Source organism: Nycticebus coucang, chromosome 18 (assembly GCF_027406575.1).
Source record: "Nycticebus coucang isolate mNycCou1 chromosome 18, mNycCou1.pri, whole genome shotgun sequence".
Lineage (NCBI taxonomy): Eukaryota > Metazoa > Chordata > Mammalia > Primates > Lorisidae > Nycticebus > Nycticebus coucang.
The window spans coordinates 60,780,540-60,796,682 of NC_069797.1; the positions used below are offsets into that span (position 1 = coordinate 60,780,540).

Sequence of the window (16,143 nt, forward strand, 5' to 3'; positions counted from 1 at the left end):
CATGACACACCTCAGAGCACCCTGCACTGCTAGCTCTTATATGGTAGTTAAGCAAATAATTGGTTAGTTAAGGTCTGTCCGGTTCCATCCTTAGACCTGATTGACAGGGGTCCCTGCTATGGGACCTTCTCTGTCTATGGCTCCCAGGATGAGGGATCTGTGGAGCCCTCTCAAAGGCAAGATTCCTCCCTTTTAGACCATACTCCCAGTATGGGGCACCCTACAATGTTCTTCCCAAAGAGACCCAGGCCCTTTCCCTCAAAGGGTCGACTGTGTCACCAGTGGGGTGGCTAAGTAGCAGCTGGTGGCAGGAGGTATGAACGGTTTGCATACATGGACTAGAATGTCCACATGTGACCATGTGGACTTCTCCTTGGGGCAAGACGGCTTTGAGGGTGGGAAGATGAGGGGGCAGGCTGAGGGCCAGGTCAGCTCTTCTCATGCCAACCATCCAGGCAGGGAACTTAGAAGTCAAAGAAGTTTAAATTAGAACCTGGCCTTTTAGGTCATTATGAAAGCATATCTGTCAAAGTAGGAGAATAGAACATACTTTATTTAACAGTTGTTAGCTTGATTTATAGCTTTTAAATGTCTGTACATTTGGTATGAGGTCTCCACGTATTCTTGCCCTGGCCCCGCTGGCACTGGGGGTGGGCACGAGTCAGCCTCACCTGCCAGACCATACGTTCCACCATGGCAGGCAGATGTACTCTCCCTCACCCCAGGGCACAGTGCCTGGCACAGAAAAGCAGACAATAAATATTGGCTGTGACAAACAAATGAGATAATCCAAGTAAAATGCCTGGCATGGTACAAATGTCCAATAAATATTAGCTGTCATTGTTGAATAAATGAACAGGTGGGTGGGGCCGGAGGCTGAGATCCATTTGCTGAGGTGGCTCATGTCTGAGGAGGGGAGGGACAGCTGAATGCAGGGTTCACACTTCTTGTCTTGAGGTTTCACCCTCCTGTCCCCTACCCTATAGCCTCTCCCAGCTCTTCATGGCAAGGTGGGCATGAGGTGGGCATATTTGGCAGACAGAGTGCCAAGAGAGGCTGGGGGCTCCTACAGTGTTTTCCTCTCCCCTCAGGAGAGAACAGCTAGGACAGGCTCCCTCTTTCCCTTCAGAGACCTACCCCAGTCTAGACAGAACACACGCAGCTTAGTCCTTTTGCTTAGCTCACAGGCCCATGCTAGAGGTTGGGGGTGGATAGATGAAAGGATCAATCCCCCTGACCTCAGGCTGTGCTCTAAGATGAGAGGAGACTTTTCTGGGGAGTCAGATCATTCACTGGACCTTGAATAGGTCACTTTGCCTCTGCAAGCCTCAGTCTCCTCATCTGTAAAATGGGATGGTGTGTGGAAATGGTGCACTTCTAGTGGAGGTTCAGGGTATACATTTAGCTAACATAAAGAACCCTTGCACAGAACACAGGTGAGTCAGGGAGGGCAGAGGCACTGAACCCGAACAGGAAACTGGTCCACGGCCAGCCTGCCAGAGGGTCAGCAGGAGCTATCCCTGAGGCCTAAGGAAAGTGGGTTCAGCTGCCCAGGCTGGAGGCCTGGTCAGTCATGTTTCTACAGTGGGGAAGTTGTCACAGCTGCTTCAGGACTGCCACAGGGGGCGCCCACGGGTCTCAGTGAAGGACAGAAGAAACTAGGAAGCCCCTCACTAAATTTCTCATCCCAGCATGGTCCTTCCCAGAAAATTCCCCCAATACATACTCTCCCACAAGCATGGTAGACTGCCTGCTGTGATAGAAAACAAAACCCAATTAACCTCCAAATAGGACATGCTGGGGCTGGGGTGGGGAATGGTGGGGGGTGGGGGTGGTGTGCGTGTCACATTTTGTGAACTGCCCACCAGGGGTAACCATACCCTCTGAACCGAGGGGGTACAGAAGTCACACCTGCCTGCAGACAGGTGGGAGGCGGAGGGTCTCAGAAACTCCAGCTGGGTGACCTCCAGTCACCCCCAGTCCCTGGTCCGCAGTCAGTGAGGCCGGAAGATATCTGAGCACTGCTGCAGGATGAGCTCCACCACCTGGTTCTGGAACACCATGGTCATGGGCATGCTGGTTTCTTCTACCTCCGGCCGGAGCAACGTGGGTCCGAACACGATGGCCACACTCTGCACTGACATGCGGTTCTGCTCGCCGTGCTCGATCACCCTACGGCAGGGTGAGTGGAATCAAGCCCCAGAGCTGGAGGGAAATGGGGGCGGGGGGGAGTCCTGCAAGGACCCGCCTCCCCATTCCCGCCCGTTCGCCCTCTCACCGGCACAGGTGCTGGAAGAGGGTCTGCAGTGTGTCGTGGTTGGGGGCAGGCAGCGAGCGCACCAGGTCCCGTACACAGCGGCTGCGCTGGGCCTGGTCCTGCAACTCTGGACAAGGGAAGGGTCAGAAGGCGGGAGTTGGACGGGGAGGGAAGAAAGGGAGGGTGGGCTTAGTGAGGGGAGAGGGCTCAGAGCCCAGCCGAGTAGGTGGCCCAAGGCAGGACAGCTTCACCCCTTCCCTATCCGCCCCATCTCCCATAGGTGCTCACTGATGGCCGCGATGAACTGGCGGAAGTGAGAGAAGGGGAAGAGGGGCTCGGGCAGCTCCCGAAAGAAGAGCTTCAGGGCGCCGGTGATGACATGCACGTCCTCCCAGCGCCCGTCGTCCAGATCGAGGCGCTCATCTGCAGACGGAGGAAGGGAGGAGGTCAAGGCCCCTTCACGCCCTGGGGCCCTGGGGCCGGGATAGGGGACAGGCCTCACCGTGGTCCACTTTGTAGCGCAGCTTCTGGATGGTGGCCAGGTTTCCACTGATGCGGTATAGCCCGTCGATGTCCAGCCCTGGGGCAGAGAGAGGCGCTGACACCGGGTTGGGTACGGTGGGGTGAGGCTGACGCTCCTAGGATTCCTACTCAGGGTCTTCTGCTCTTCCCACTCAACCCAGCACCCACCCAGGGCTCTCCATCCTGCGGTCCTGGCAGGAGGCTCTTGGGCGCCGAATGCCCCGCCCAGCACGCCGCCCCACCTACCGCGGGCCTCGACGGTGCGGATGCACTGCTGCACGAAGCGCGGCACCCGGCTCCGCTCGCGCTCGCACAGCGCGGCCAGCGCGCAGCCGAACACCTGGTCTGGGGGAGAGGCTCGTCAGCACAGCCCAGCGGCCGTCCGGCACTGCCTTGCGCCTCCCAGGCCACCTGTGCCACCCGTGGCCGTGTGCCCCGGTACCTTTGATATAGCCCTTTTCCCGCAGTGACTGCAGCGTGGGCCGCCTCTGGAGGAACTTGCGGAGCTTGTGCCGGACCTTGCTCAGGTCGCTTTCCAGGCCCCCGGGACCCAGAGTGGGTGCTCCTGCGGCAGGAGAAAGTGGGATTGTGTGAATCAGTTGTTGGCATCTGGTTGTTGGCCTATCAGGTCCCAGAGGCAGTCATCACCTCCCACGAGAGGTCTCCCGGATGATACCCCCTATTCCTCCTACCCCCAACCCCGCTCGCCCCCGTGTGACACCTGTACTCAGTCGCACGTCATCCTCTTTCTCCTGCCAGCTTCCCAGGCGCTCACTGGACCCGAAGTCCGCGCTGCAGGTCTCGTTCTCCTCCTCCCGGGGCAAGTCTGAGGACTGGAATCACACAGTTTCAGAGAGGCAGGGCCTTGGGCCAGCTGGGGCTCATTTCTGGGATGGGGCAAGGGGCCTGAAATGCCCTCCCAGCAGGCGTGCCCCCCAAAACCCATTTCTCTTTCCTTAACCAGGTTAACTCCCCTCACCTCTGCTATGGAACCTCAGAACACTGGCCTCTCTCAGATGCCTAGAGCCCTAACTGTGTTGGAACCAGTCATCCTGTTCTCCCCTACCCACCTCCCAGTACCTGGCCCCCTCTTCCTGTATTTTCCTCAGCTCCTGTAGGTGCACACCATTAGGTCAGCGTTTCTCAGTATGTGGCTCCCAGTTCTGAGCGTCTAATTCCAGCTAAGGCCAGGGCACTATCAACAACTGCACCAATGTCACCTCCTTGGCTCTGAATTCCTACCCTGTTTTCCCGAAAATAAGACAGTGTCTTATTTTAAGGTGTGCTCCCAAAGATGCTCTAGGTCTTATTTTCAGGGGACGTCTTATCTTTCCTGTAAGTAGGTCTTATTTTTGGAGGATGTCTTATTTTCGGGGAAACAGGGTACCTCTATTATAACTGCACCCAGTGGCTTGGCGCCCATAGCACAGTGGTTAAGGCGCCAGCCACATACACCAAGGCTGGGGGGTTCAAACCCAGCTCCGGCCAGCTAAACAGCAATGACAACAACAAAAATAGCCGGGCTGGGTGGCACCTGTGGCTCAGTGAGTAGGGCACTGGCCCCATATACCAAGGGTGGTGGGTTTGAACCCAGCCCTGGCCAAATTGCAACAAAAAATAGCCGGGCGTTATGGTGGGTGCCTGTAGTTCCAGCTACTTGGGAGGCTGAGGCAAGAGAATGGTTTTCTGTGAGCTGTGATGCCACAGCACTCTACCCAGGGTGACATAGTGAGACTCTGTCTCAAAAAAAAAAAAAAAAACTGCACCCAGTGTTGATTCATAGGGAACTAAGGGTCAAAAGTGTCAAAAAGCCCAGGTCATTTCCAGTTCACTAGTTGCCAGAAGGGACCGCCCTATCTCTACTTATGCCATTGATATTTTGAAACTAAGAAATAGCAGACTCCTGAAATCAATATTTTTAAACTTTACCTTCCAGCTTCAGCCTGCCCATTCCAGCCTGAAGCTGGTCCCCAGAATATTTACTTTTCCTCCTGCTTCCCTTGAAGCGGGAAATTCCTCTAGGAGGATATGCCCCCACTCTTACCTGGGCCACCCCAGGGCTGGATTTACAGACTCACAGAAGGCAGTTTCTTTAGCAGCTTATCCTGCCATCCCAGCCATGCAGGGAGTGACACCCACTGGTGCCACAGAGCTAGTTCCCTGTGTCCCATAGTGGGCACAGATGCCCTGCACAATAGCTGGCCATCCCTCCCCACTGGCCTGAGAGCCCCCAGTCTCTGCTTACCAGCTCCTGGGCAATGGCCTGGGCAATGGCCTTGTACCAGGTGCTGATGATGGCCTCTGAGTCATGCTGGATCAGGTACTCTGAGCCATCTCTGCTCCGCAGCTGGAGAGATACAAGGCACTGTGTCATCTCTGGTTCCCTGGGCCTTCCCTGAGGGTTGACCCTCAGAGGGGTGAAAACAGAGATGAAGATCTGTCTCTACCCCCAGTAACTTAGAACCTAATGGAGCCAGGGCCTCACTGTAGGCCAAGGGCTTCTGCCTCACTTAAAGCAGTGGGTGATTGCTTCTCTGTGTCACAGATGACCAAACGGAGGCTCAGAGACTTTAAGCAACTTCCTCATGGGAAATGGCTAGTGGTGATGGAGTACAGATCTTCATGGCTCAACTGTCTGCTGCATTTTCCCTGCCTTATCCCATCATTAGGGATACGTGGGACATGGCAGACCTCACCCAGAGCACTGGCCTGCAAAACACCAAGGGAAAGACATTTGCTATGGGAGAGCCCGGCCACTAGAACTAACAGTGAAGGAAATGTGTGGAGTGAGGATTTGAAAGCAGATCACAGGTGATCCCAGAGAAAGTGAGTGTCCCGCCAGCCCTCTCTCATATGCATGTCCTACCCACCCTCTCTCTCCCACAATCCAGCCTGGGCAACACATTCCCTTTCAGCCCACTTCATTGAAAAGCATAAATTAAACAAATGCCAGAGGAAAACTTGCTACAAGCCTGAAACTCAAAGCCCTTTCTCAGAGGATGGCAGCTTGGGTGGGTCCCTGGTCAAACTCTCGCTCTGAGGACCACACGTTCCAGGTTAATGTGAACGCTGGGCTGTGGCAGCTCACACCAACTCCTGCCCTTTAGGTTGAGTGACAGAGGAGGCAGAAACAGTCTCAGACGGGGAACACCTCTAGAATCAGAGAGCACTGTCTTTCGGCCACCCTCCTTTTAAACTTATGCATAAATACTAGTTAAACTGCTTTAAAAATGGGGGTGGGGGAAAGAAAAATATGCCCCCACCTCCCTTGAAGATACTAGAGACCCTTCAGAGGCAGCCCCCTCAACCCTGGTGGGGATCACCCCAAAGAACAGCCTCACACCACTTCTGAAAAACCTCCATATCATTTTTGGCAGCTCCCTCAAAACACAACCACTTCATATTTGAAAGTTTCATACAGAAGGCAAAGCTGTATTACTACACAGCAATGTATTTCACAAAACATTCATCCTGTTGAACCCACAGGCAAGCTAAGTTCTAGTGGCTCTTAGGGGGACTGAGACTGAAATTTTCTGTGGCTAGGGGTCCTCAGGAAGACCTGCTGTGCTAAGAGTTAGGAAGAAGCTTTGACCCTGAGGGTAGGCTTTATTATTATTTTGTCAACAAGAGCCACTTAACTGAGAGGACTTCTCTTTTCACATTAGCTACCAGGAAAACTGGAGCCAATTCTTTTCAATCACCACTGCCTTGGCACCTGGATATCATGTGCCCCTAATTCCCCTCCACCTTCAGCCTGTCTTTCACTTGTTTTGCCTGGTCCTAGTTCTATTAGTTTACCACATGTGTTTTTGTTGTAACCTGTCTAAAAATATTTAGGGACTGAGGTGAAAAGAAGGAATAGTTTAAAAACAAGACAGCACCTGGACAGGGAAGGGAGTGGCACTGGGAGGACCCTTGCCAGGGTCTTCTCTCCCTTCTCCTTTCCTGCTGGGAAGGCTGAGAAGTGTGTACACTGTCCTGGCTTATTCACTGGGAACCCAGTCCAGTCAGAAGCTGGGCTTTGGGCCAGGGGCAGGGGCAGGGACCTGGGGAGAAAGACCTAGCCCAGCCTATCAGAGTAAGCAGCTAGGGACCAGGAGGTCCCTGTTTCAGGCTGGGATGAGGGTTGACATTCTAGGTGGGACAGAGTTCCATCTCCCAGAGACCTCTGCTTCTCACCATCCTCCAGGGCAAGAACTGTTAACTCCACTTCTGGAGAGGGAACTGAAAAACCCACGATGCCAGAAAGCCTGAACAATTCACTGAGATGGGGCCGGCTTTAGCCTTGAGCCCTGAGATTGCTAGCTCCAACTCTTCCCAGGTCCTCTTCTTGGGGCTTGGCTGAGGGTCCCTGGACATTAGGAAGCCCCTCCCCTCCTTCCCCCAATCCCACCACTCACCTCCAGCACATTCTTCTTGCTGGATTTGTCTTTGGGAGCCCAGGACAGAGAGGCCCCCTTCAGCTCTACCGTGTACTCAGGGGTGGAGAGTTTGGAAGGCTGCCTCTGTGGGACAGGGAGGGTTGGGGTCAGGGTCACGAGAAGCCCTCAGCTCAGATGGGCCTGCTACAGCACCCTGGCTCTAGGGACACAATGGGGTCACTGGTGTGGCCAGGCAAGAGCTCTGGGTGAAAGAATCCCAAGGATTCCTAGAACCCAGAGGTCCGGCTGTCTGGCTTGTCCTTTGCTGTCTGCCCACCCAGGAGAGGAAGGAAGGAGCAGAGCCCCCACCCCCGCAAGCAGGAGTGCTTAGCCCTCCCCATCCTTCCGACCCTCCAGCCTGGAGCTGCCCACCCTCAGAGACTGCTCTCTATCCCCAAGGTGGCTACAATTGCTTGCCCTGAGATGACTCTGCTGTCATCACCTGCTCCTTGCCAAAGCCCAACTCCTTTGGCACTCATGGACCTATCTCAGGCTGGCCTTTTCTAAGCCAAAGCAGACAAGAACAGACAGGATAGTCCCTGGCTTGGGGGCCTAGGCCTCACCAGGCCACCCGAAGCTGAGGTCTTTGAATCTTTGAAGAATGTCAGCACACCACCCTCCAGCACTGTCCACGAGGCACTCCAGTGCTTCTTCCTGTATGGATATGGGAAGCAGAGTGGGCAGGACTTAGATTTTGTCCAAGGCTGAGGCCCCCCTGTGACCCCCAGGAGTGGGGCACAGAGCTTAGAAACATAGCCTAGGACTTTGGGCAAATAACTTTAATCTCTCAGTGCCTCAGTTTCCTCACAGGACCGCTCATGAAGTCACTACAAAGATTAGTGAGAGTCTTGGCACATGGGAAGAGAACATCATCTTTAAAGCCCACCTTGCCCTGGTCTAGGTGCAGGTGGGTCCTTACCGGAGCCGCTTTCCCTTGTCCACTGTCCTGGTGCGATGGAGCACCCCTGCCTTGTCCAGTGTCTTGATCTAAGAGACAGAAGGGGGGGGCGGCACTTGTGGCTCAACGGAGTAGGGCGCCAGCCCCATATGCCAGAGGTGGTGGGTTCTAACCCAGCCCTGGCCAAAAACTGCAAAAAAAAAAAAAAAAAAAAAAGAAGAGACAGAAGGGGAAAGAGCGAATAGTTCTGAGGGTGAACCATGGGGGTTTTGAGGGGGAGGCAGGAGCTAGTCTTCCCCCAAGCTGCAACTCCCTGTGGGCTGAGCCTGGGTCTTCATCAGACCTTCGTCACCAGCTCAGCCTCCTGGGCAGCCCACAGTAGCCATTACAGGAGAGATTTTCTCCCAATTGCAAACTTCACTCACCCCTGGGAGGTAGTGCTGGGACCTATAGAGGAGACAGATATGTCTCACCCAGTTCTTGCCCCCAGGATCTCCAGAAACCCATTTCTTCTGTGGCCGTCCTTCCAGGGCCTTCATGCCATCCCTCTTACCTTTTCCTCCGGGAGGCTGGCCTGGGCTGGGGTGTCACTGTCTTGGCTGGATTTGTGGATGCTTCGAGGGGCAGGGACGGGGACCTAGAGAGAAAGAGATGCTATCATATATAGTCTCTTCCTCTCTCTCTAGCATTCTCCTTTCCCCATTTGTTTACCTGGGGCAGCTCCCACCGGACGGAAGAGTCCTCTGGGTTGTAGAAATATGGCTTCCCGTGCTGGTCCTCCAACTTCACCCACTGTGGGGAGAGGGGTGATCAGGGCCCCCTGCCCAGCTCGTGAGAGGAGAGGAAAAGGTTCCCCCAAGCAGGGTCTAGGACAGCACCAGGGAGCTTTGAGGGGTAGATGCAGGTGACTCCGTGTCTTGGGCTGGCCTAGGGTCCTTGTGGGAGCTGCAGTTTAGAGTACTAAGGGGAACTACTAGTAAAGAAAGTTGAGGGATGCAAACCCGTGGCTGTCTGGGTCCATCTGCCCACTGCCCCTACCTGCTCTTGGGTGAAGTGGTTGGTATAAAGCGTCTGGTTGTCCTGGCTGATGTGACAAGACCAGCCGGGGGGTGTGGTCAAGGGGGGTGAGGTGGGGCCGGGCTCACTGAGGGAGCCCACGGGGGAATAATCTTCCTCCGGGTAACTTGTCAGCAACTCGGGGTAGTCCGTCTCGGGGGTGGGGGGCTGCAAGGATGAGAAGGTGGAGTCAGAGGCTCTCAGTGCCAGCGCTGCCTCCTGGCCTCCTCTTTTGGACCAGACCCACCCCCATTCCCTTGGGTCCTTGGGGCTAGGCGGAGCAGGAGGCGTAGCCAGATTTCAGAGATAGCCCCGCCCACCCTGGCCCACCCCGTCCTCTGGCCCCTGGGGCTGTGAGAAGCAGGAGGTGGGGCCAGAGGCTCCCAGGGATAGCCCCGCCCCTCACCCTTGGGTCTCTGGGAAACAGAGGCGGGGCCAGAGGGCTCCCAGATGTAGCCCCGCCCACCAGGCCCCGCCTCCACATCTGGACCCCGGGCTGTGGGAAACAAGAGGCGGGGTCAGAGGGATCTCAGGGATGGCCTCGCCCCCGCCAGCCCTGGTGGGGTCTAGGTGGAGCAGGAGGCGCGTCGAGGGGTTTTAAGAGGTGGTCCCGCCTCTCACCCTCTGGTCCCTGGGGCTGCCGGGGCTCAGGCTGGGTTGCATCTCCAGCTCGTCCTCAAGCTCGTCCTCCCAGGCTGTCTCTCCCGTCAGGGGGTTGTAGAAGAACACCCTGCGGCTCTCCTCATCCCAGTACTGGCCCCAGTCGGTGTCTAGGCTCTCGCGGCTGCCCACCGAGGCCGGGGAGGTGGCCGGGCTAGCGGCACTCTCTGCAGCCTCGAAGGGCGACTCCCATGTTGTCACGCCCGTGTCTGGGTTGTAGTAGTAGGGGCGCCCGGTGCCAGCATCCGTGTGTGTCTCCCACACCGGGCTTGGATGGGGGGTCTTGGCCGTGTCTGGCGAGGTGGCCCGAGGCTGCCTCTCTATGTTTGCGTACACGGGCTCTGCGGGTTCATCCACCTATGGGAGGACGAAGGGTACCTGACTTTCAGAGGACCCATGGGGTCACACAGTCCTGACTCACTACTTGCAACTTGGCCACCTTCAGAAAGTCACACTGCCTTCCTGCCTCAGTTCCTCAGGTATAAAATGTCTGTTCTGCCCATTACAGAAATTGTAGTGAAGAGAGAATGTGGTGGCTCACGCCTGTAATCCTAGCACTCTGGGAGTCCGAGATGGGTGGATAGCTTCAGCTCGAGTTCCAGACTAGCCTGAGCTAAAAGCAAGACTCTGTCTCTACTAAAAATAGAAAAAAACTGAGGCAAGAGAATTGCTTGAGCCCAAGAGTTGGAGGTTGTTGTGAGCTATGACACCGTGGCACTCTACCCAGGGCAACAGATTGAGACTCTGTCTCAAAAAAAGAAAAAAGAGAGAGAGAGACATAATAAGGAAATGTTTTTGAAATGTTTTTTAAAGTATTTAGTGCCCTAGATGGATATTTATTAACAATAATTAAGAATACCGGTTGGTGCCTGTGGCTCAGTGAGTAGGGTGCTGGCCCCATATACTGAGAGTGGCGGGTTCGAACCCGGCTCCAGCCAAATTATAACAAAAAAATAGCTGGGCGTTATGGCGGGCGCCTGTAGTCCCAGCTACTCGGGAGGCTGAGGCAAGAGAATCCAGGAGTTGGAGGTTGCTGTGAGCTGTAACATAACAGCATTCTACTGAGGGCGACAAAGTGAGACTCTATCTCTAACAAACAAACAAACAAACAACCCCCCCCCCCAACGATAATAGAATACCAATAACCCAGATCTCACAACTATGCCCTCTTAGGGGCAAGTAAGATGTTGGGCAGTAACAGAGAAGTGGCCTGGGATCCACCTTTTGGTGGTTCCCCTCCAGAGCCCTGTGCATTCTATAGCCCCTAGTAAAAGCTCCCACCCCTCTTTCCCTCCCAGTTAGAAAGCTCTGGGTTTGGAATAAATATGGCCTCTAGATTTGGGGCTAGAATTTTCCACTGTGGAATTTGCAGGTGTCAGAATCAATTCCAGATGAGAGAGAGAGAGAGCTGATAGCCAGATGGGCTAGAAAATGGACAGGCAAAGACAGGTACAGCCCTGTTTCCTTCCAAAAGGAAGTGAGGGTGGCTGCAGGGTTCAGTCCCACAGAATGTGAGATTGGTCATGTTTACCACATGATTCACACCTCAGGGCTCCCTGTTGGCTGCAGGTCAAAGTCTAAGTCCTTAACCAGGCATAGGAGGCCACTATTGCCTGCCCGTGCTTCTACCTTATTTCCTGCCACTCCTTGTCCCTTGCCTTGAACTTTAAGCTCCAGTAACACCAGTTGCTAGAGGTCCCCGCCCTTTGCTATGTCTCCTGCAGGTCTGGCTCATTTACAGCCTGCCCTGTCCTATCTCTGCCCCTTTCATATCTGGTTCATGACTCAGCTGAGGTGCCATGTTCAAAACCTTTCCTGAGATTCCTCCCATGTGCCACCACACTTGTGGTCCAGTACTCTCAGGCCACCAGAGGGATAGACAACTACATTATCCAACCCCAGGCAGCAGAACAGCATTCAGGGGTTAATACTGTTCTCTAAGAATACATAATGCCCCAGGGAAAAAGTAGATTTCAAAATGGTAGAGTTAACATAATTTCAATTTTGTGTTTTTAGAAATGCTTAACAGAGGTTCCTCTCTGAGCAATGTGATCATAGCAATTATATTTATGTTTTGTTTCTTCTTCAAACTTTTCTGCAGCCTCAACATTTCATACAATAAAATGTTTAGAAAATCCTAGAAGTTCCTCTGTTGACTGAGACATGTTCACTAAGCTCTAAACTCCTCAAGAAGGAAGCATATCCTGCTCAAGGTAGCCTCTGCCTGGGTCTTAGGCAGGAGCCTGAAAAAAACATTCATTCATTTTTTCAGCAAACTGATGCTAAAAGAGAGAGAGAAGAAAAACATTCATTCATCCAACAAAGATGTGCCTGCTCTGTGCCAGGGACTATTCCAGGCAGTGAATAAATGGACACAAATCCCTGTCCAGGTGGGGCTGACTCTCAAGTTCACATGAGTGTAAATGGTGGTGGCAGCGGCTGATAAGTGAATGCACGGCACGCCAGTGATGATCACTGCTCAGTAAGAAAGCAAAACCAGTCAAAGCAGGGGCATGACAATTTCAGATACTGTGCTGGTCTCAGGTACATGGGGCAGGGAGAGCTGGGGACCCAGCCTATCAGTTCCTCACTCCTACTCCTTCCCCTAACCCAGTGGTTTTCAACCTGTGAGTCGCAACCCCTCTGGGCGTCGAACCCTTTCACAGGGATCACCTAAATACATCTTGCATATCAGATATTTACATTACGATTCATAACAGTAGCAAAATTACAGTTACGAAGTAGCAATGAAAATAATTTTATGGTTGGGGGTCACCACAACATGAGGAACTGTATTAAAGGGTCACGGCATTAGGAAGGTTGAGAACCACTGCCCTAACCCTTCCAGGTTCCTGTGTTTCAGAGATGAGACCCTCTGTGACACTTCCTCTTTTGCTCTCCCTACCATAGCCCTCAGGTGGCATCTGGCAGTTCAACCACAGTAGGCCACTCACCACCCCCAGCACAAAAGGCATCTTCCTACCTCCGTGCCTTGCTCCAGCTGCTGCCGCTGCTCCCTCAGCCTGGAATTTCCTCCTCTTATCTCTGCCTGCCCAGACCCTGCTGCTCCAAGGCACTGAACTCATAAGCCTCTTTGGAGAGGGGTCTAACCTGCTGGCACTCTGCTCATCAGGGCCCAGTGGCATTCTGCCTTGCTGGTCAGTTGTCTTCCTGTCTGCCCCCCTTCTCTGCCCCCCAAAGGCAGGATTTTCTTGAAAGCAAGACCCAGGATGATGTGGCTGATTCTATTTGTCCCCTAGAAGCTGGCCCAATACCCCAGAGCACACAGCAGAACTGCCCCAAACACTTAACTGCTTGAGTGTACAATTCAACCTCTTGCCAAAATTCAGCAACAAACACACAAATACACCTGACACTATAGAAGAGACAGGGTGAGCTCTAGGCAAGAACTTCCTGGGAATGAAGGTTTGAACTACAGAAACCAAGGGACTTCTTGGGGGGTCAGGATGGAAGCAGGGGATAGAGGAAGGCGGATGAACCAGACACACCTCCTACCCACCCCAGCTAGATTCACTGAGTCAGTGGCCTTCCCTATCCCTGGGGCAGGGGTTGTAAGGGCCCATGGGGGGTAGATGAGCTGGGCTCTTTGGAACAGAGCTTGTTGGCTCGGTGCCCATAGCTCTGTGGGTAGGGCACCAGCCACATGCACTGGAGCTGGCAGGTTTGAATTCAGCCCGGGCCTGCCAAACAACAATAACAACTACAACCAAAAAATAGCCAGGCATTGTGGCACTGCAGCATCATTAAGGTGCCTTCAACTCTAGAACTCTCCATAGACCCCACAGTGCTGAGATAGAGCTGTGTTCCTCTTTAAGCAGAGCCATAGTTGGGTTCTGACCAGCTCCTAGAGACCAGAGCTGGGGCCAGGTCCTCTACATCCTCCAGCCTTCAAGTGGTTACAGGAGGACCTGCCACCCCTGCCCCAGCTCATGGAGGTGCAGACAAGACCTAGATGCAGCCATAAACAGGGACCTCACTCTTAAGCTTTTGGGTCATATCTTAGAGACAAGAGGCCTCCCCACCTCAGGCCAAAGCATGAGCCAAATGGGACTTTAGTTCTTGCCACACTAGGCTGCCAGTACCCCAAGCACTTCCTCACGGTAGCATGTCCCTGGTCTCTACTTCCCTCCCCTGTCCAGAGCAGGTGGCACCTCTGCCTCTCTTGCCCAAACTGACCACCTCTCAGATAGGCCTGGCCTCTGAGAAAAAAGATAAAAGATGAGATAAACCCCAACCTCCAGAAGACTCCCTGCTCTGAGCCCCAGCTCACCCAGCTCATAAGAGGAGACCCCAGAGGTTCTTCTGCCACACCTAAAGCCAGCGTCCCCTACCTGTGTCTGCAGGGTCCGATTCTGCCTCCTGGTCAGTTTGGCGATCATGTCTACCATCCCAGCCCCTCTGAGCCGCTGGGACGGAGCCCTGGGAAGATTTGGGGGTGGAGTGCAAGGGCACAACCCCAGGGCTGGCACAGGGCGACAGGGAAACAAGAAGTTGCCTTGAGATGGCGGGAGCCTGAGACTCCAGCCCATTTCCTGTCAGGGCTGCGGAAGTGAGTGCTGCCTGAGACAGAGGCTGCCTGAGACAAAGTGGGTGGGTGCAGGGGCCTCAGGTTGGGGGTATTTTATGCTTCCAGAAACACTAATGGCTGTCCCATGTGAGTCTCTGATGACTGATGAACTCTGACTCCCAGGCCCAGACATAGCCACAAGAGCCTGCTGGGGAGGGGTGGTGCTGCAGGTCTATAGCACAGGATAGGGCAGGCAGAGGGCACCCACCACCTGCCCCTGAGTGCCAGGGCAGGGCTGGCCTGGAGTAGCTCCTGGGGCGGAAACAGAACAATGAGAGGCTGTCAACTCCCCCAGGGCCCCCGGAGGCTGTGATGGGAAAGAGGAAGCTTGTGGGGGGAGGGGAGGGGTTCCCAAAGAGGAAGGGGTCTGGGCAGATGTGGTATCAGAAGGAACAAGTGTCTGGATCCTGCCAGCCATGCAGAGGACAGGAGGGATTCTGACCACACCACTATCTGCCCGCCTGACTGCCTGGGTCTGTCTCCTCCAGATTTGGTCATCCAGGCACTGTGCCCTCCCACACCTGCGTGCCCACATGCATATACAACATGTCCGTGGCCCTCCCCTACTCTGTAAAGACCCAGAGGAGGGGGACAGGCACCAGCTGCCCCTCCTTAGCGAGGTCAGATCTTTCTCCTGGTCTCCCCTTCCTTCACCCTGTCATTCAGCTCCCAGCCATGCATAGTGGACACAAGCCCTGAGTGAGAAGCTGTGGCCCCTCCTCCAAGCCTTTGGGGACCGTCTTATCCCTCCCACCCCCTACTGGAGGGGCTTCCTCCCCAGCCTCAAGGGCCAGTCAGCACCCTGCCAACCTGCTCCCCCATGAAGGCCTCAACCCTCCCAGCTCAGGCTCTGACCTCACCCTCTCATCTTCAGGCCCCTTCTTCCATTTCAGTGATCCTTTTGTTCCCCCATTCTCCCTTTTCCCCAGCCCATGTCCCCAGGCTCCCCCTCTCCTGCACCCACTAGGGGCTCAGAACAAGGACACCCAAGTAGAGCCAGTGGATTTGGGGTGGGGGACACCTGGGGAGGACACACTGAAAGCAAGTCTGGGCCCCACGCCCTACTCTGCCCTCAAAACTCTATCCCTCCCTACCCTAACCCCTGTGCCCTGCTCAGAAACCCAGACCCCAGGTGCAGACTAATACACACACACACACACACACACACACACACACACGCGCGCGCGCGCACACACACACACACACACGCGCGCGCACCCCATGGGTCACCAAGACAGATGAGGCCAGGCCCAGAAGCAGGAATAGCCTCTGTAAATTCCAGTCAGCACAGCCAAAAACTCTGAGCCCTCAGGGAGAAGCTGGGTTGGGGAGGGGAGAGAGGACAGATGTGGAAGGCAGACTAGGCGGGCAGGGCCTCCCTGTGGCAGGAACCAGTCAGTGTGTGGGGCTGGGACCACGGAACTGGCAGCCAGTATCTCACCTGCTCTCTTCCCTGCCAGAGGTCAGGCCCCCAGGACTGGTTCCCGCCTGCACTGCAGGTACTGAGAAACCTACCTGGCTCCCGCCTGCTCTTGGTCACACAGGGTGCCTCCTAGACTCTGTCGGGGCCTCTCCTACCCCAGAGAGAGGAGGTGATGACCACAGGGCTCCCTAGTGGGGTCCTCCACCCTCGACCACACCCTCTTGCCTCTGAGAGGCACATGCAGGAGGGGAGGGGCAGGGACATACCAGAACAACCAGCTGCACAATACCCTGCCTCTCTCCATCTGACCTCACCCCT

General features: G+C 54.7%; 1 protein-coding gene across 6 annotated transcripts in view; it reads right to left on the reverse strand.

The window, feature by feature from the left end:
* Positions 1–532: 532 nt before the first annotated feature.
* The window catches only part of ARHGAP27 (Rho GTPase activating protein 27), a 33,742-nt gene continuing 18,131 nt past the window's right edge, over positions 533–16,143 (reverse strand). For 5 of the 6 annotated variants that reach the window (XM_053568059.1, XM_053568058.1, XM_053568057.1 and 2 more), the window contains 15 exons: positions 9,776–10,171; positions 9,137–9,322; positions 8,810–8,890; positions 8,652–8,735; positions 8,120–8,187; positions 7,764–7,854; positions 7,180–7,284; positions 5,025–5,126; positions 3,501–3,612; positions 3,222–3,344; positions 3,026–3,124; positions 2,760–2,837; positions 2,546–2,680; positions 2,279–2,384; positions 533–2,172 (listed from right to left, as the gene is read on the reverse strand). In XM_053568059.1, coding sequence (XP_053424034.1) covers positions 1,995–2,172; positions 2,279–2,384; positions 2,546–2,680; positions 2,760–2,837; positions 3,026–3,124; positions 3,222–3,344; positions 3,501–3,612; positions 5,025–5,126; positions 7,180–7,284; positions 7,764–7,854; positions 8,120–8,187; positions 8,652–8,735; positions 8,810–8,890; positions 9,137–9,322; positions 9,776–10,171 — 1,944 coding nt within the window. In that variant the 3' untranslated portion in view covers positions 533–1,994. Of the gene's footprint in view, positions 2,173–2,278; positions 2,385–2,545; positions 2,681–2,759; positions 2,838–3,025; positions 3,125–3,221; positions 3,345–3,500; positions 3,613–5,024; positions 5,127–7,179; positions 7,285–7,763; positions 7,855–8,119; positions 8,188–8,651; positions 8,736–8,809; positions 8,891–9,136; positions 9,323–9,775; positions 10,172–14,166; positions 14,410–16,143 lie in introns of those variants that run through there. The other variant, XM_053568060.1, reaches the window with a different exon arrangement.